The sequence below is a fragment of the Bubalus bubalis genome, chromosome 6 (assembly GCF_019923935.1).
Source record: "Bubalus bubalis isolate 160015118507 breed Murrah chromosome 6, NDDB_SH_1, whole genome shotgun sequence".
NCBI lineage: Eukaryota > Metazoa > Chordata > Mammalia > Artiodactyla > Bovidae > Bubalus > Bubalus bubalis.
The window spans coordinates 42375831-42396202 of NC_059162.1; the positions used below are offsets into that span (position 1 = coordinate 42375831).

Below are 20372 nucleotides of genomic sequence, written 5' to 3' on the forward strand. Positions count from 1 at the left end.
ACCTCCTCTTGGGATATTAAGATAGCCCCAAAGACAGAATTTAATTGCAACATGATACAGAGTACTAGTTCATTGATGAGTTGTATTCAGGGATCAGTGTTTGGATGGTTGCCAGGATTTGCACCAGCCACAGACAAAGATTGTTTTGTGTGTGTGAGAGAGTGTGTATGTGTGTTTGTGTGTGTTGAAATGGTCACCTGCTATCTCATTTTTATATTGAATTTAAATCTATAGGAAGAGTTTTATGAGAGAAAATTGATTCTTGCTGATAGAGAAGAAGTGGAACAGGAGGCAGATAATATTTTAAAGGATGCTGATATCAGTGATGTTGCATTCCTTGTAGTTGGTGATCCATTTGGGTAAGTCAAAGCAGATACTTTGACTTTTAATTTATTTACTTTTTTCATCACTAAGAATTATTATATTTAGAACTTTGTCTTCCGGGTGCTGATAGGAGACCCTGTTTACATAGGCTCTGTCTAAAATTTTATAGTTTAAACTTTGGTTATCTTTGAGATTAATGAAGAAAATTTACTTGGGAAAGATGGCATCATGTATCACTTACATTGGTTATCAGGTGTCAAGTTTATGTTGTTGCTTCTGCTTTTGTTTAGAAAGTCACTTAGGACATCAAATAACAAAGTAGTATATTGTTATTAAATAAGTATATTGCATTATCAAGAGTCATACATGCCATTTATTTTGCAGGTAAGTGCAGGTGTCTTCTGCTTGCTTAGTCTTAGACTCCCCCATTCCCGCCCCATTTTAATCATCTGCTCTTTAGTGGTACTGCTGTCACTTTACTTGCCTTGAATTTATCATTTATGAAGCCTCAGCTTTCAATTTCTTATATCCACTGGAAGCTCTGTTCTTGCCCACATTACTGCAAAGATGGGCTTGTACTTATCTAGTCAAGCATCATCAATATCTAATGTCAAGCCAAATAGAACAATTCTTTTTCTCCAGCTGGTGACCCAAAATTTATGTCACAGATTTAAGGAGCATAAGGACAATTAAATCACTTTGAGCCCACCACCAAGGATAGTTTTCAAAACAATAGAGTTACATGTACATGTGTCTGTCAAAAAGAAAATAATTTATATCGATATGAGGTTTCAGAGATTATGTATCATTATTATATTTGGTTGCAAATGGTATCCAGTCACTGACAAAGTCCAGGAAACCAATGCTACTTGAAATAAGATTTGCAGACTGTTACCAGCCTATAAACTTACCAGTCCATGATGAGATAAGTACAGAAATTGAAAGTAAGCATTTAGATACTTTTATAGCAGTTTCACAAAATAATTTTATCTCTGCTGAAACTAATAATAATAAAAATAAGCAGCAAATAATCACAATCTCATTGACATTCTTAAAAGATCACTAAATGTGTGGTGAATGGACTTTAGGGAAGCAAAGTAGCCCTGGTGCAAGAGAGAAAAAAGACAAATTGGGGAAAATTTAGAAGGAAAAAATGCTCAGATGTATGTAATAGATGAGGAAAGGAAAGAAGTAAGTCTTCAAGTATTCTGGCTTTAGTAACTGAGTAGTTGATGCTGCCATTTTTTGAAATGATGAAAACCAGCAAGGAAGAGGGCTGGGGGAAACAGGAATTGGTCCTGGAAACGTTTTAACTTTCATGATACCTGCTAATGGAGCTCAGGGGAGAATCTTTCCTGGTTATATGACTTTTAAAGCCATCCATATCTAGATATTTAAAACCAGAGGAATGGGTGGAATTACTCTAGGAAAGAATAAGAGCAAGAAAAGAAGACCTAGGATGGATCAGTCTCTAGGATGCTGGCATTTCATGGTCTCTCAAGAGCAGAGGAAGATGAAAACCATTAGAGTTGTGCTAAAGCAGAAGCCAAGGAAAGAGAATGTTTTAGAAAAGAAAGAGTGGTAAACTTTGATGTACTGCTGAAATGTTGAGTAGAAGACAAGGATAGAAAAGTCTGTGTAATTTAAAGACTTCATGGAGGAGTTGGTGCTGGGGGAAGGTCTGGTTTAACAGTTGAAGATTGTGAGGTAGGATAGGGGGGAGTTGGGAAGAAAGGGAAATTTCATTGTAAATGAAAAAACCTGAGGTCCAGAGAAAGTACTGCCGTGCTACTCAGAATCCTTCAGTGACTTCATGGCCTTAAATCTTTTAACAGTTTATCTACTTTTTCCAAAAAGAGGCTGCTCCTCTTTTTGACTGTGGTAGAACCAAGCTATTTTGTAAATGTTTCAAGTATTCATTTTCTGTTTCTTTGCTCATGCTTTTTCCTTAAAACATACTGTTCTTCCCAGTTTCTATTTAGTAAAATAATAGATTCTTTGAGACCCAACTTAGATGCCACCTCTTCTAAGAATCTTCCCATATTTTATTCAGGAGTAAATGCTTTTTTTTTTTTTAAACTTCTAGCGAATTAATTTTCCTTATGTCAGTGACTAGTCATATATAACATTGTTTTCATATTTATGTGGTATTTACTGTACTGTAGTTGTTTTTCATTTACCCACTGGATTACTATTCAGATATATTAGTCATTGGAGATAAGATGATAAGGAAGGTATAAATTTTAATTGGGCTGTGAAAAATTTGAATTTAAATTAATTAAATGGATAAACCAGGAATGGAATACAAAATGTAACAAGGCACTGAAATGCTAGGGAAAATTGTTTACTCAATCTTAAATTATTTTTTGTAATTTTTAAAAAATTTCAAATATTTATGAATTTATAAAATGTATCATTTTAACCATTTTTGAGTGTACAGTTCAGTAGCATTAAGAACATTCATATCATTGTGCATCTATCGGCACCATCCATCTCCAGCAGTCTTAAATTCATGAAGAAGGTACTTGAAAGTCAGTTAAGTCAGTTGGTGTAGTTCTCATCTTTGCCCTTTTATCTAGGTTGTTTAAAGGAATGTGGAAGTTAATCACATAACAAATGTAAATGACTTTAAAATATACTGCATCAGTAGACCTGACTCAGCCATGTGAGAGATGACAGTGCTAAACCTTCTATCCCCGTAAAGAGCAGTTGAGCAAGGTTGTCATTAAACAGATTCTTTCTAAAGATAGTTCTGTTTTTATTCCATTCTGTATTTTAATGTGCTCTGTAACTATATGTATTTTCTAATAAATGAACACGTAGTTTTTTATCTTTATGTTGTGTGCCATTTCCTTCATGGCATGCATGTGCATGCACGGACACACACACACACACACACACACAAATCTACCTTTCTTTGCCTGTCTCCTATGTACCTTAATGTGAGTCATTTGATTGTTTCCATTCTGCAAATTAATGTTATTATAAAGTAAAATGTAAAATAAACATACTAAGCCTTATATATTCAAATTGATTTTGGTTAGAGCCACACATGCCCAGAAATAGTAATAAATTTGTCTTTACACACAGCAGTGCACATATGCATGTACACACCCACTCATATACACACACACACACAGCCTTTCTCAGTCTACTATAGTGAAATATTTTCATGAGCCACAGACTGAGGAATGCCTGGTATGAGGATGTTAAACATGTAGTTCATTCCAGTTTTTTTCTTTTTTTTTTAAATGAAGCAATATAATCTAGGTAATTCTAATAAAATAACAGTTTTACCACAGTTTTTCATAGCAGAAATCTGAGAAGCTCATTTAATCACATTTATAGCAGTTTCACAAAATCAAATCACTTTGCCAGGTCATTAAATCTTCATAGTATACCAACCACATCTGGTCATTTTAAATGAACTTGTGAAAAAGAGAATAATTCTAAACCAGTTTTTCTTTCTGCTCATCTATTTAAATAATTCACCAAGTAACTAATTTCATTTTCCCTTATCTTAGTGTTAACTAGTGAAATTCTGTTTGAAAGGGATATTAAAAACATTCTTTACAACGGGCATTTGTATTTTTTAAAAAAGCTTATTCTAAGTCAAATTAATGATTATTTTTATAGTAGCTGTTGTTTCATTTTATGTGTGTGATTAAAAACAGACTTCCCTGGTGGGCATTTGTTAATCTGTTTCTGACTGCCTCATGGGGTAAAAGCCCTTGATCTTGCTACTTGGTATGCGTTGACCAGTTGACAGGTTCTGCTTGTTTGTATATAGTTTCTCAAACATGCTAATGTTGCTTTCCCCAGTTGGGCCTGGAGTTTTCATCAAGGGGGAAACAAGCTGTTAATAATGCAGTTCTAAATTGATTTGGGGTTAAGTTTCACAGTATCCATATTTATGTTTACATGCATTCTCCCTTTACCCTGAGAAACAAAGCCTTCAAAATAGAGCAGAAATTAAGAAGTAGTCTAGTTGTGCTATAATTTGAAACTTTGTCACAGAAATTATAAGAGATTAGAGGTCAAAATATTTGAGAATTGCTTCTCAAGTTCAGTTGCTGAGTAATATTCCACAGATGTCTTTTGCAGGTATTAACAGAATAAAAAGAGCAAGTTAAAAGTCCCTTTTTTCTGTAGCTGCCAAGGCTGCTTTAAGAGTGTTAAAGGCATAATTTAACATTGTACAGGGCCTGTGTAAATTTATACACTTGCCAGAATTCCCAGATGACAGCTTAAGCAGGTGCTTTGAAATATTTGAGGGAGAACAGTGTCCTTGACTGATTCTTCTTGACCGTTTGGGCTCATGAAATGTAGATTTACTGAAAAAGTCAGTTTTTGTTAGTTTAACCCAACCTGATCTTTTCTCACTACAGGGCTACAACACACAGTGATCTTATTCTAAGAGCAACAAAACTGGGGATCCCTTACAGAGTTATTCACAATGCGTCCATAATGAATGCTGTAGGCTGCTGCGGTTTGCAGGTAATACTACAAAAGAACAGTTTTCTTAGTGGTATTTAGCAAAAATGTTTTTGTTTTCTGCAAATTCCCATAGATTTTATTATATTTCATGAGTTATAAGACAATATTATTTTATATAAGACTGTGTATTAAGTTTTTTAATACTAGGTATTTTATACTAATTTTCCTATATCTTAGACTTCCCCCCTCCCCCTTAGAATAGATCATTGAAATTTATCTAAAGAAAGATTTTAATTCTATATCCAATTGGTACATACAAATTGGTTAAGTATTCCTAAAACCTTTTTACATTATTCCAAATGACTTACTCTGCATTGCTGAGGGCCATGTTTTTCCACATGGGTATTGTTTTCTGTGTGTTCAAGAGCACTATGATGGAGCACTTCTTAAAATAATACATAAAAGAGCTAAACGCCAGTGATATTAGGCTTTTAAGCCAACTTTGCAGTTACTGATATGCAAAGTTAGTTGTTTTTAACCCAGAAATCTTGGTTCTGAGGAGTTAAAGGAGTGCTCTGTAGCTGCGTTTAAGATTTTCTATTTCAAAGTTGGAACACGAATGCCAGGAACATTCATGTTTGAAATTTGTGTTCTCATGTTCACATGTATGTAATCCATGACAGTTGTGACTGCTTATGGCCAATAGTAGTTTTAAGACTCCATTGATTGTTAAGACATAGTCCTATTTCAGATATAATAGGAAAGAGAATTTGCACCTTACCACCTGTGAAATACATCTTCCTGGAATACATAATTTAAAATAACTTTGCAAGTAAGGGACGACAGGAGCTGAGAACTGTTGGCCTGTATTACTTGGTTTCCTCTCTGTGAATATGAAACAGACATTTTATTTTCATGAAATCTTAAATATTTCATTCATATATGTGGAATATTCTCAAAATCAAATAAAAGAAAAAATAGTTATTCTTTGGGGAATCATTTATGTATTTCCAGTATCTTGGGAGGTATAAAGATAGCTTAATCCTTTCTGCACATTTATTTTAAAGGAAATATAATCATATAAAACTTAATTAATACTTGTATGCTTTAGTGAAGCCCATGGGTAAAAGCTGCTGTCATTTATGAAGTAGTGGCATGATTATTCTGATAAATGCAGTTTAAAATTTTCTACACACTAGTTAGATGTCCCAGATGCATTACCACATAGAATAAGAGCTACTAATTATTAGGCACAAAGAGACAACTCACAGCCAGTGGATCACCTAGCCTCTGAATTCAGTGCTAGCTGTATATATGGGAAATCTCAGAAAACACTTTTTCTTTTATTCATCCGTTAAAAAAAAAAAAATAGCTGTTTACAGCAAGAAGCTACATTACCCTTGGAACTCAGTGCTGTCTCTGGGGCTTTAGAGGGACCTATATTTTTTGTATTACCTAGGAAGAGTAGTTCACTTTAATTGACTAGTCCTGGCCAGTCATCCCAGAAATATTGCCTTTGGTTCTGAAGAACCAGAGAAAAAGTATAAATTATTTACCTTTCAGTATTCATTACTTGCTCTTGGTTATAATTATGTCCAAATTGGTAAAGAACTTTGCTGTCTGTTTTGTCTTCTAATAAAATGCATACTTTAAAAAGCCTTGCCAATTCAAGTCTTTTTTTTTTTTACACTTAAAATTCTCTCTGAACATTTCTGTGTTGGAGTAAATTGAATTCTTGATGCTCAGATTCTTGAGTGATTCTCAGTCTAATATGCTTTCCTCTGGATAATGCTGCCTTTCAATCATTTAAGAGTGATTGCCAGGAGAAAGGAAAAAAGAGAAGGCAAAAATTTTCATGTGTTAGACAAAAATATGTGAATCTTAAGCTAATTGACTATATATATGTTTTCATATTGGTTTTGTTTTTATATCTGAAGAAGGTTTGTTAGTCCCTTTCCATCATATTTTGCTCTAAATTATCTTATGATAATCTATTATTTAGAGTTTTTAAGCCTAAATTTTTAAAAAGATCCTTGTCTTTATTACATAAATCTGTTATCCAGACTGGTTAAAGTTAGACTTGTCCCTCTGATCCTCTGCATTGATAAAGAAGTGCAGAGTTATTTTTCTTATGTTTAAAATGAATGAAGGTATTTGAGAAGGAATTTACTAAGAGAATTGAAGTTTCTATACATATAAGCCCTCAAGATCATATCCACATTTACATATATTATTATTATTTTTAAATGTAACTTTCAGTTTTACATGAGATTTCTCTAAGCAGCCACAAAGTATTGTTTCCTCATCTTAGTTCTGTTCTCTAATCTGGATATGAATTACTTACTGCTTGTGTGAAAAACAGAAGATAGCTTTCTGTTTTCTGGTTTACGTATTTATAAAATCTCTATGAAAGTATAATTCTTGTACCATGCAAGGTATTCATATGCCAGGAGAAGGAGAGATTGATGCCTTAAGTATTGATGCCTTTGTATAGTTTTCTAATATAAAAAACATGGAAAAATAATTGTATGCATGGCATGCTTAAATTTTAAAATAAACATCTATCAGTATCCTGCATAATGTAAAAATTCTGGCAAAGTCTCCTTCCTTATAATAGCTGCTCTTTTTCTATTTGCTGTTTTGACTAGCATTTATGGAAAAGACAGTAACCTGTACCAGTGGTCCTCTGTCTTTAGTGTTCATCAGAATTACCTAGAGGGACTATTAAAGAGTTTGCTGGGCCTTCCCTTAAGATTTTCTGATACAGTATATATCTGGGGTAGGGGTCTGAGAATTTGCATTTCTAACAAATTCTCAGGTGATACTGAAGCTGCTGGTTATAGGCACCACACCTTGAGAATCACCAACATAGAAAAAACATTTCTTAGAAAGTTAAAAACTGTACTGTCATTCTTTTAGTATGATAGAGTTGGAAAAGTCGATCTTAGTTCCCAGAAATATGCTTGCTAAATGTAGTATGTTACCTTGCTGTGCTCTCTTGCTCAATTTCCTAAAAGGGAAGTGGGCACCACTTTCGAAAGGCATTCTGTCATCTCTGTGAAAGAGCTTTCCTATGAATTCAAAAACAGCCATCAAGTTATTGAAGAGAAGTGCTACTTTGGGTAAGGTGACAGACCTAGACCATATGTACTTTCCAACATCTTTACCTTAGGTTAAGGAAGAGGAGTATGAAATTCCTTACCTGAAAATGGGTACAGTATTTTTAAGTTATCACTTATTATCCCTTCAAACTGTCTTTTTTATTGTTTTTAAAAGCAGCATAGAGAGCTCAGAATCAACCATCGAGTATTTTTTTTATTAACTTAATAGTTTATTAACCAACAGGAGACTCTTAATTATCAGTATCAGTGAAGGTAAGTAGTTGCATAGGCTAACACTTCTACTCACACACACAGACAGTTGCTATGTGTTTTATTACAGTATGCCATAAATACAGTTCTTTACCACAAATCACATATACCTAATGAAATTTTTGTTGTTGTTAAATGGAAAGTATATTAGAAGTTGCCAAGTTAGTCATCGTTAAGAGGAATAGTTATCTGTTTATTCAGCAAATACCGTTTGCCTTCTTATTGGGTTTTCAGATGGTAAAGAATTGGCCTGCAATGCAGGAGACCTGGGTTCAATCCCTGTGTTGGGAAGATCCCATGGAGGATAAATGACAACCTACTCCAGTATTCTTGCCTAGAGAATTCCAGGGACAGAGGAGCCTGGTGGGTTATAGTCCATGGGGTCACAGTCAGACTTGACTGGATGACTTTTACTTTCTTATCATTTGCCTATTGAGTTTCTTTCAATATGGTAATAAACCTGACCAAGAAGGTCTGTGCTCTCAAAGAGCTTACATTCTAGTAGGACAGAGAAGCGATAACAAAATAAATGTCAGGTAGTGGTAAGTATAAGAAATTCAAGAAGTCTGCTAGGTTAGAGAGTGACTAGATCACTACTGTTGTTGGGTGGTCAGGAGAGGTCTCTCAGGGTGCTAACATTTAAGATTAGATAGGAACACATGTATACCTGTGGCGGATTCATTTTGATATTTGGCAAAACTAATACAATTATGTAAAGCTTAAAAATAAAATAAAATTAAAAAAAAAAAAGATTAGATAGGAATCAGGAAGGGACAACCATATCCCAAAGTTTGGACAAAGACTCTAAAGTGGAAATGAGCTTGGCTTCTTAAAAGAAACTAAGGAAGGCTTGCTGGAGAGTTAGCAGACACAGGGGAGAGTGATCTGAGGCTGGATAGGTGGGTGGACTTGGATCACTAGGCTGTCTAATACACTATCAGGAGTTTGGATTTTATTCTAAGTGATATAGACTAACTGCCTTTAGAGGGCTTTCAGCAGAGCAAATACTTGATCTGATAAGTGTGTTAAAAAGATATCTCTAGCTGGTATGTGGAGATAGAATTGCTACGAGGCAAGACTAGAAGTGAGGAAATCAGTAAGTTTATTGTATTCCTTTAGAGGAGAGATGATGGGGGCTTAGATCGCATGGAGAGGGTGGGGTATAATAGATGATAAGTTCTAATATCCTATATATTTGGAAGCTAAAAAGTTGGCCTGTTTTCCAACTTATTTTTTTATTTATTTATAAAATATTTATTTGGCTGTGGTATCATACGGGGTCTTTCTTTGCATCATGCAGGCTTCCCTCTAATTGCAGTGTGCAGGCTTAGTTGCTCCTTAGTATGTGGGATCTTAGTTCCCCTACCAGGAATTGAACTTGAGTCTCATGCATTGTATGGCAGGTTCTTAACCCCTGGACCACCAGTGAAGTCCGTTTGCCAACTTTAGGCAAAGGTTACCTAGATTTTCACTGAGTTAACTTTGAGATTTTTCATAATTAAAATGTTAGTTACAAACGTGTACTTTAAAATCATGTTGTTTTAAATACCTAGGCAACAGATACTTGTAACACATTATTTGTATTCTGAGGATTTTTCTAGTCAAAGAAAAATCTATTTATTTATCAAGAGCCAGACATGGTGGTTATATTTAAACATTCCTGGTAATGAAAAATCAAGGATTTTTCTAAGTATAAAAAAGACAAGAGGAACAAGTCCTCTTTTTCTTGAAATCTTCAAGTTAAACATTTAGCAGTGTAATCATGCTCTGCTTTTGAAGAGTCATTTTGTAATTTTTTCCTTGATAATAAATGACATATATACTCAAAAAATTGGAAAAATACAGTAAGTATAAAGAAAATAAAAGCATCTATTGTCCCACCTCCTAAAGGTAAACACAGTTATCATTTTGGTATATTAGTCTTTTTGCTTAGCACTTACTATGTGTACATTCTCCTGAATCTCACAAACTAAAGAACTATGTAATAATAAAATGCTTTTTTTTGGCCTAGTATTTATTTATAAATAATAAATTTATTTATTTATTATAAATAACAAATAAATTTATTTAGAATTTATTATTAGCAATTTGTGTGATAGAATGTATTAATTCCTGTAAAAGTTTGATGACTGAAATAATTTTGAGATACTTAAAGGAAATGTAAATAAAACTGTTTAATGAAACTAGGTAGCAATGATTTCTGCATAAAAACTTCCTTATCAGTTGTGGCTGACTTCAGGGAAAAGGCTGTATAAAAGCATTTCATCATAATGAAATGCTTCCACTTTCTCTGACTGTTGCATGAGTGACCTTGATTATTGCCATATGTTCCCCTGTTTATATAATACCTTTCTACTTTGGGAAAAATATATATTACTTTCAAAAAGTAAGAACTCATTTCCTTCCTTTTGTAAAATAACATTAATTGTGATAGTCAGCATTTTTGACCTTGTCCTAGTTCTTACTGTTAGTTTTCAGAAGCATTAAATTGGTTTCATTGCTGTCCAGGCACTATTGTAGAAATGATAAAACCTAATGAGTACAAAGAACACCAGATTAGGTAATAAGGGTATCAGAGCTCTGCATTACTATTGTAACCTTAGAAAATCTTAGAAAAACTCATCCAGTAAGTTCTCTTTTCTTTTAGTCACTTCAGAATTATTTTTGACCACCTGTTAAATCATGAATACATTAAATTTTTTCCCCTTCCTTTTCATTTCCTTTTCTTTAGTCACTGTTTTAATAGCCATCTTACCATCATTCTCTTACAGTTTATAGTTTTCTGCTTAAATTGTAGGTCTGATTATGCCATTCTTCTATTCAAACAGTCCTGGTAAATCTCCATCCTATAAGAGAGTTCAGTTACTTGTGTATGTTTATGTGCTCATCGTATTATAAACTCCTTAATTTACTCATCTTCACATCTTCCTTGCTGCTTTATTGCAGTGTCATGCATGTAATCAATGTGCAACAAATATTTGCTGAGTTGCATTGCTTATTTATTTATCCCCCACTGCTTGCCCCCTACCCCAAGTGGATCTTGTCTTTGGAATTGTATGCTTTAAATTGTGATTCTTTCACTTAATTTGTATGTGGGCTCTCTTATTTATATGTGAAAATATAAATCTTACAGCTCTTCTGTCTACATAGTCATTCAACTTTATCTGTGTACCTACTTCTGTGTGGACTGAGGTTCGTGACATTGTACAGGAGACAGGGATCAAGACCATCCCCATGGAAAAGAAATGCAAAAAAGCAAAATGGCTGTCTGGGGCAGCCTTACAAATAGCTGTGAAGAGAAGAGAAGTGAAAAGCAAAGGAGAAAAGGAAAGATATAAGCATCTGAATGCAGAGTTCCAAAGAATAGCAAGAAGAGATAAGAAAGCCTTCCTCAGCGATCAATGCAAAGAAATAGAGGAAAACAACAGAATGGGAAAGACTAGAGATCTCTTCAAGAAAATGAGAGATACCAAGGGAACATTTCATGCAAAGATGGACTCAATAAAGGACAGAAATGGTATGGACCTAAAGAAGCAGAAGATGTTAAGAAGAGGTGCCAAGAATACACAGAAGAACTGTACAAAAAAGATCTTCACAGCCAAGATGATCACAATGGTGTGATCACTCACCTAGAGCCAGACATCCTGGAATGTGAAGTCAAGTGGGCCTTAGAAAGCATCACTACAATCAAAGCCAGTGGAGGTGATGGAATTCCAGTTGAGCTATTTCAAATCCTGAAAGGTGATGCTGTGAAAGTGCTGCACTCAATATGCCAGCAAATTTGGAAAACTCAGCAGTGGCCACAGGACTAGAAAAGGTGAGTTTTCATTCCAATCCCAAAAAAAAAGGCAATGCCAAAGAATGTTCAAACTACTGCACAATTGCACTCATCTCACACACTAGCAAAGTAATGCTCAAAATTCTCCAAGCCAAGCTTCAGCAATACGTGAACCATGAACTTCCAGATGTTCAAGCTGGTTTTAGAAAAGGCAGAGGAACCAGAGATCAAATTGCCAACATCTGCTGGATCATAGAAAAAGCAAGAGAGTTCCAGAAAAACATCTACTTCTGCTTTATTGACTATGCCAAAGCCTTTGACTGTGTGGATCACAATAAACTGTGGAAAATTCTTCAGGAGATGGGAATACTAGACCACCTGACCTGCCTCTTGAGAAATTTGTATGCAGGTCAGGAAGCAACAGTTAGAACTGGACATGGAACAACAGACTGGTTCCAAATAGGAAAAGGAGTACGTCAAGGCTGTGTACTGTCATCCTGCTTATTTAACTTCTATGCAGAATACATCATGAGAACTGGGCTGGAAGAAGCACAAGCAGGAATCAAGATTGCCGGGAGAAATATCAATAACCTCAGATATGCAGATGATACCACCCTTACGGCAGAAAGTGAAGAGGAACTCACTCTTGATGAAAGTGAAAGAGGAGAGTGAAAAAGTGGGCTTAAAGCTCAACCTTCAGAAAATAAAGATCATGGCATCTGGTCCCATCACTTCATGGTAAATAGATGGGGAAACAGTGGAAACAGTATCAGACTTTATTTTGGGGGGCTCCAAAATCACTACAGCCATGAAATTAAAAGACACTTACTCCTTGGAAGAAAAGTTATGACCAGCCTAGATAGCATATTCAAAAGCAGAGACGTTACTTTGCCAACAAAGGTCCATCTAGTCAAGGCTATGGTTTTTCCTGTGGTCATGTATGGATGTGAGAGTTGGACTGTGAAGAAAGCTGAGCACTGAAGAATTGATGTTTTTGAAGTGTGGTGTTGGAGAAGACTCTTGAGAGTCCCTTGGACTGCAAGGAGATCCAACCAGTCCATTCTAAAGGAGATCAGTCCTGGGTGTTCTTTGGAAGGAATGATACTAAAACTGAAACTCCAGTACTTTGGCCACCTCATGCGAAGAGTTGACTCATTGGAAAAGACTCTGATGCTGGGAGGGATTGGGAGCAGGAGGAGAAGGGGACGACAGAGGATGAGATGGCTGGATGGCATCACCAACTTGATGGACATGAGTCTGAGTGAAGTCCGGGAGTTGGTGATGGACAGGGAGGCCTGGCATGCTGCAATTAATGGGGTCGCAAAGAGTCGGATGCAACTGAGCGACTGAACTGAACTGAACTTCTGTGTATAATCTTTCTTACTGTTAGCAAAAATCAGTGTGATATCAGTGTTAAGCAAAATGCATGTGAAGATTAAAAACAAAAACAAGTATTCTATATAAAAAAGAAAACTAGTAACTCTTGATTAAATGGTTTTGTGGTACATTTTTGGACAGCCCTGCTGGCTCAGCTTTCTTTTACATCACAAATTTAAGTGATCTGGTTAGGATATACATACATAAAATGATATATGTAGGGCTTGCTAAAGTTCCTAGCAAATTAAATTTTCTAATTTTTCCATATCCAAAAAAGATACTTTTTAACTTAAAAATCACAAAATATTTTCATTTGAATATAAAATGTGTGTGCATTCTCAGTTATGTGTAACTCTTTGTGACCCATGGATGGTAGCCCTCCAGGCTCCTCTGTCCATGGGATTTTCCAGGCATGAACACTGGAGTGGGCTGCCATTTCCTTCTCCAGGGGTTCTTCCCGACCCACGGACTGAACCCAGGTCTCCTGCAATGCAAGCAGATTCTTTACCATCTGAGCCACCAGGGAAGCCCTTGAATATAAAATACCAAAGCATTAAAATCTAATTATAAAATGGAGTTTACAAAGCATCTGTGCTTCTGAAAGAAAGGAAATATCAGCAGTGAGATGAACAATAAGACTATTAAGGTCATTCAGGCAAGTGGTATTGAGAATTCAAACTAAGGTAGAGAGAAAAGAAATGAATAGTATCTGGGTAAACTATAGAGCAAGAATTGACAGGAATTGGTACATAATAAGATGTCAGGAATTAGACATACTTGTTAGAGGCAAGTCAGGCGGTACTTACTTCTAGACAGTTGCTTAATGTCACTTTCAGTATTGCCCAAGATTTCCCGCCTCTGATCCTTTGTTTACATCATCTCATTCTGCATGTTCAGCTTCCCTAGGCTAAATCTGACCCATCCTCTAAGGTCCAGCTTATAATCTGTCTATTCAAAAGTTACCTTCAGGTGCTCTCTAGGTGGGGGAAATGCTAAACTCTTATAATCTATATCAAATTTTTTATTATTGTTTATTATCTCATATTTGTCTTATGCATTTTTTCACTCTTAACTAGTGCCTTATATATGATTAAATATTTCATTTTGAATTGAGTTTTTATCTTCAATAGATTAAAAAAAATCATGATTCAGTATCAAGTTAGATAAACTGCTTTCCCTATAACTTACTCTCGGTTAAAATAAAAAAAGTCTGTATTTACTTACTGTTTTTGAAAACTGCTCTTTTTATAATCTTTAAATGTAGACCTGCATCAGTAATGGTTTGAAGGGAAATGATCATAAGAACAAATGCTTACATTTTTAGGATGGTAGGTACACAGGCCTCGGCAACCTCAGTTCTCGTCAACTGTATGATTTTGTTCCAGTTTCCTTTTGTACTTTACTGGTAAGTCCTTGAATTGTGAAACACAAAGGGACTGGTCCTTCTGTTCTTTGAGGTACTGACATCTAAATGGTGAAACTGTTTGCATAATGTTCCAGAATTCATTGAAGTAGTTTGTACCATAGCCATGGAAATGGTTACAGTCTATAAATCAGGGTCCTAGAAAGCAGTGCTTATGTGAGGTTTTCTTTAATCGCCCAAATTAGACAGTTCAGAGAAGCTTTTACACAAAGTGTTTCAGCTAGTGTTTACATGTGACTAGCATCTCAATGCTCTTTTAAATGAACTGTTCCTTGCTTTTTGAGTGAAGAATTTACATCCATGACTATATTTCTGTGACTCTTAAAATATTGAAAACTTGTTTATTTATTTATGGTGACATATATAATTTTCTTTAATGGTTTTACCTTAAGGCTTTTTAAAATAAAGTAATGTTAATATTCCAAAATCTGATCAAAGATGCCAAAAATCCTTTTCAAAATGTAAATGATTGAACTTGTCAGATTAAGTCATAAGCATAGTTTCAAATATTTGGTAATATTTGAGCTCATTCCAGTAAGGAAAGCAGTTGGATTATAGTATAACACAGCATTTTAGAACATCTTCATTATAAACATTATCATTGTTTGATTATTACATCCCTAACATTTATTAAGTCTTTACTATGGCACTGGGCACTACATACAGTATATCAGTTAATCCTTAACAAAACAGATTGTTAGGTTTATGATTATTATATCGAATTGGCAGGGGAGTTCCTCCTGGAAGTCACCCAGCTAGTCACCATGATCATCCAGGTAGTAGGAACCAGAGCCATGACTCCACAGTGTTTGCTTGCTGTGTAAGGTATAAGTAAGACTGCATATTTCCTGAGAGCTGGAGCTCTGTTTGCTTCTCACTTTATACCCATGCATAATGTAATGCCTGGCACATCGTGGATGATTCATAGTAAATATTTGTTAGATACGTTTGCCTCTTATAGAACAATAGCAGTGACAGAAACCCCCAACAGAGCAAGACTTATTCCTTGTAGCTTACCTGAATGAATTCCAAAGATCTCACATTGAAACTCGACAGTTTTTTTTACAGAGAAATCATATTGGGTATGGCTGGAAGGTTTATGATTTCATTCTGAGAGTTACATAGGTCTTTGTAAACTAATCTGTGAGTTTGACTGCCCTTGAATAGCATGGCTTCAATGGGGAAATCCTCTTTAGACAATTTTCAAATGAACTTTGGGAATAAAGCCTACTGGTAAGTAGGTTGGAGGTTGTGACCATGTGAGGAATATGATGAAATGAACCTTCTCTTGGTAGCTCAGAGTCATCATTATGAGTATGAGTGATAGTTTTTAAGCTCTCCATGTATAAACATTGAGAAAGGTTGAGCTTCTTTAGGCATGTAGAGATGGGGGACTCTGAACATGCCTCTTGCAGCAGCATTGTTCAAATGAAGAACTTTAGGCTTAGAAAAGTTAGGTGATCTCGTGAAGTCATACAGCTGTTTCAACCGAACAGCTAATTTGTGGCAGAGGACTAGGTGTGATTTTCAGCATTTAGTGCTTTCCAGCTGTATTAAACATTATTTTAGGCACTCTTTAATTGAATAGTTAAGATCTTTGTGTAACAGCTTTAGTATTAGGTTTTACAATACATTAAGTCTTTGAAAATAAACTCCATTGTGCAATACCTAGATAAGAATTAATATAAGAATATCATTCACAGTTTAAATAACTTTTTACATGTTATTTGGTTCACACAACTCTGTGGGTAGGAAGGGCATGTGTTATCACTGTTTCTATTATAGAGATTAAGACTTGGAAAGAAAGAGTAATGTCACCCAGCTAACAAGTTGCAGAACCAAAGCTCAAAACTAGAATTTCTCAACATAAGATTTGGAGTTGGATTCACTTAAGTGAGATGTGTGGCTAGCCTGGAAGCAAGTTGGAACAAAGACGCTTCTTGGTTGTGTGATGATCATGTGGAGTAGATGGGCCACTGTGGGGGGAAAGAAGGAGGTTTGGGAAAAGGCCCTTATCATTGAACTCTAGAGTCGGGGAATAAATAGTGGGGAAAGTAAGGGCGTAGGTTTTGAGATGTGACCACAGTGAATATGCAGTGTATGAATTTTACTGAGCTGGCATGGTGGAAAGGAACTCTCCCTCAGACCCAGGTTTGAGTTTCTTCTTACTAAGTAGCTGTGTGACCTTAGGCAAGCCAGTTTATCTTTCTGAGCCTTGGTGGACTCCTCCATAAAATGAGGGTAATAGGAACCTTGTGAACACTGCTCTGACTGCTCACAAGTCTTTTTTTTTTTTTTGGCTTCCTTCTGGGTTCTCTGTATTTCAGTATTTTTAGCAGCTACCTAGCTAAATCATGAACTAGTTATATATGTTCCTGTACTGAATACAGAAATACTAGAAGCCTCCTACCGAAAGGGCATCAGAATGACACCAGCTGCTGTGGAGCAAAGGGAATTTTTATTACTTTTTTTTTTGATGACAGAGTTGATCCCCAGTGCATCTCAAGTTTGGGTCTCACTTTTTATTTCAGTTGTTATCTATGAGACAGTAGTTAGTGAATTGTTACATCATTAATTAATGTTTTTATTTTTTCTAGTTGTATAAGTTTGGAGAGACGGTGTCTATCGTTTTCTGGACAGACACTTGGAGACCAGAAAGCTTCTTTGACAAAGTGAGGAAGAACAGACAAAATGGCATGCACACATTATGCCTACTAGGTAAGTGCTCTGCAATTTCTCTAGGGTCACAGTATGGAGTTGTCATATCATTCTTGTTTTGATTTTGTATGAAGGTAAAACCGTTCTGTGTGATATGGTCTAGCTACTCTGTGCATGGTGTGCCCTCCCCCATATTCTTGTGGAGAAGTGAATTTTCATTCGAAGTAAGAATTAAGAGCCTGTCCTCATCAATTTACAGAAACTCAGAAGACTTACACTGAACATTTACTCTTACCAAGTTCCATCCTATCTTTCTTGAGGTGTCCTATGAATACTGCAGTCGTGATGCTATCAGAATCACAGAATTGTAGATCTGAGAGAGACTCTGGAGATCATCTTCAGTGAAATTGAGGCCCAGAGACATTGGATCATTTTCCCACTATCACCCAGCTTATTGGTTGCAGAATTGGTAGAATCTACAGAGCCTGTAATTCACAGCTCTTTTCACAGTATTATGCTGCCAAATTGTATTTCCTACCTAGTGTGGAAAGAGTTGGGGTGGCTGTCTTTGTGTACAAAGATGATGGTACTGATAGAGCTTCAGGAGTTTCAGCTACTGCATTTGCCAGCAGAGGTACTGGAATTATAATGATTCACATTCATTTTCAGTTCCTCTTCTACAGTATGTGTTGTAAAAATACTATAATTAGAGCTTTAATCTGTGGCTGGTCAACAGAAGAGAAATAACTGTCATCTTTGATGACTTGGAAGTGACACTTGTACTTGACATCAGAAGACAAAATCTGAGTGCTACTCTGTACTAACTAGAGAGTATTTTCAACAGTCCATACCTTTGCCTTCTTTTTTATCAAATAGTAATAACCTTTTTCTTGTCTTTTGGAAGTGTTTAGATCAGTATATGTGTGTGTGTGTGTGTGTGTGTGTGTGTGTGTGTGCACATACACATATATAAAATAAATATATAAAAATAAATGCATTATATTTATTTACTTTAAAGTTTCTAGTCTTTTGTGTTGAAGTCAGATTACTATAACACTGTAATACTATAAACACTGATTCACAGTCTTGTAGTTTGTTTTTTTTTTTATCATTTGTTGGGAACAAAATGCTCACATATTGGCATCAGTCCCTGGATCATACACTGAATTGCACTGTTTTGATTCTACTGTGTGTGAAGTTATCCAGTATAAGAATGTCTGCCATGTAGCACAGAATCAGGGCAAAGAAAGAACCCATAATTTTGACCTCTGTAGTAAGTATAGATATTCAGAACATTAGAAGAGATTCCTATTTGCCAAAGACATTTAGGCTGTCTCGAGGGGTGGTCCTAAGATGGTGGAAGAATAGGATGGGGAGACCACTTTTTTCCCCACAAACCATCAAAAGAACATTTAAATGCTGAGTAAATTCCACAAAACAACTTCTAAATGCTGGCAGAGGACATCAAGCACCCAGAAAAAGCAGCCCATTGTCTTTGGAGATAGGAAAAAATATGAAAGGTAAAAAGAAAGACAAAAGAGGTAGGGTTGGAGATCCGTTTTGGGAAGGGAGTCTTTAAAAAGAGAGAAGTTTCCAAACACCAGGAAACACTCTCACTGGCGAGTCTGTGGTGAGCCTTGGAACCTCAGAGGGCAACATAACCAGGAGAAAAAATAAATAATTAAACCCCACAGATTACATGCCCAATGGTAGCTCTCAGTGGAGAAGCAGTGCAGATGCTCACATCCACTACTAGCAAGTGAGGGATGGGCAGGGAGGCGCGGGCTGCATTGCTTAGGGTAAGGACCAGGCCTGAATGCCCTGAGGGCAATCTGAGGGAACTAACTTGAGATAGCAAACCAGACTGTGGGATAGCTATCCCACCAAAAGCCCTAACCTAAGACACCCCCAGGCCCACTCACAGAACAAAGGACTGAGCAGAGCTAGCCAGCTGTGGACCAGCCCGTCCCCTGCTGGAGACAGGCAGGCGAAGGCAGCCAGAGACGGAAGGGGGAAATCGTGGCCCCAAAGAGGCACCACCTACCAAACTGCGAGTAGGCTTCATTGCTAACCAAGACTTCTTGGGATTCTGGACAGTCAGCGTCCGCCGGGAGGGTCGCAGCCAGAGATCAGCTCCGCAGAAGAGACACATGGCACACCTGAGAAGGTGCACTGGTTGTACACCCAGAAAACCGAGCGGCAGGGATGGGGGAGGCAATAAGTTGCAGCCTTCAACTGGGGGCAACCACGCTCGCCAAGCACCTGGTCACCTGAGCTGCTAGGACCTCGGAAGGGCACAAAACACAGGCCCAACCGAGTCTGCGCCTTTGTGGAGTACTCGAGTACCTGAACCTGTGTGGCTTAGACCTGGGAAGTGCATACAACCCAGGGCTGGCCTCAGACAGTTCCCGGCAGAGCAACCCAGAGCCTAAGCAGTGTAGACTGGGAAAGCACACACACCGTGAGTGGGGGCAAACCCAGTGTGGCTGAGACACTGCAAGCACACGCCAGTGTTATTTGTTTGCAGTGTTCCTCCCTCCCCACAGCACAACTGAACAAGTGAGCCTAAAAAAGTGACTACCGCCCCCTTGCATCAGGGTGGAAATTAGACACTGAAGAGACCAGCAAACAGAAGAAGCTAAAACAGAGGGAACCACCTTGGAAGTGACAGGTGCAATAGATTAAAACCCTGTAGTTAGCATCAGGAGAAGGCAATGGCAACCCACTCCAGTACTCTTGCCTGGAAAATCCCATAGATGGAGGAGCCTGGTGGGCTGCAGTCCATGGGGTCGCTAAGAGTCGGGCACTACTGAGCGACTTTACTTTCACTTTTCACTTTCATGCATTGGAGAAGGAAATGGCAACCTACTCCAGTATTCTTGCCTGGAGAATCCCAGGGACAGAGGAGCCTAGTGGGCTGCCATCTATGGGGTAGCACAGAGTCGGACATGACTGAAGTGACTTGGCAGCAGCAGTTAGCACCAACTACATAGGAAGGGGCCTA

At 36.9% G+C, this 20372-nt stretch overlaps 1 protein-coding gene across 2 annotated transcripts in view; it reads left to right on the top strand.

The window, feature by feature from the left end:
* The window catches only part of DPH5 (diphthamide biosynthesis 5), a 39886-nt gene that overhangs the window by 3701 nt on the left and 15813 nt on the right, over window positions 1-20372 (top strand). For both annotated transcript variants that reach the window (XM_006049820.4, XM_006049819.4), the window contains exons 3-5: window positions 235-359; window positions 4713-4821; window positions 17308-17428. In XM_006049820.4, the coding sequence (XP_006049882.1) occupies window positions 235-359; window positions 4713-4821; window positions 17308-17428 (355 nt within the window). The remainder of the gene's footprint in view (window positions 1-234; window positions 360-4712; window positions 4822-17307; window positions 17429-20372) is intronic.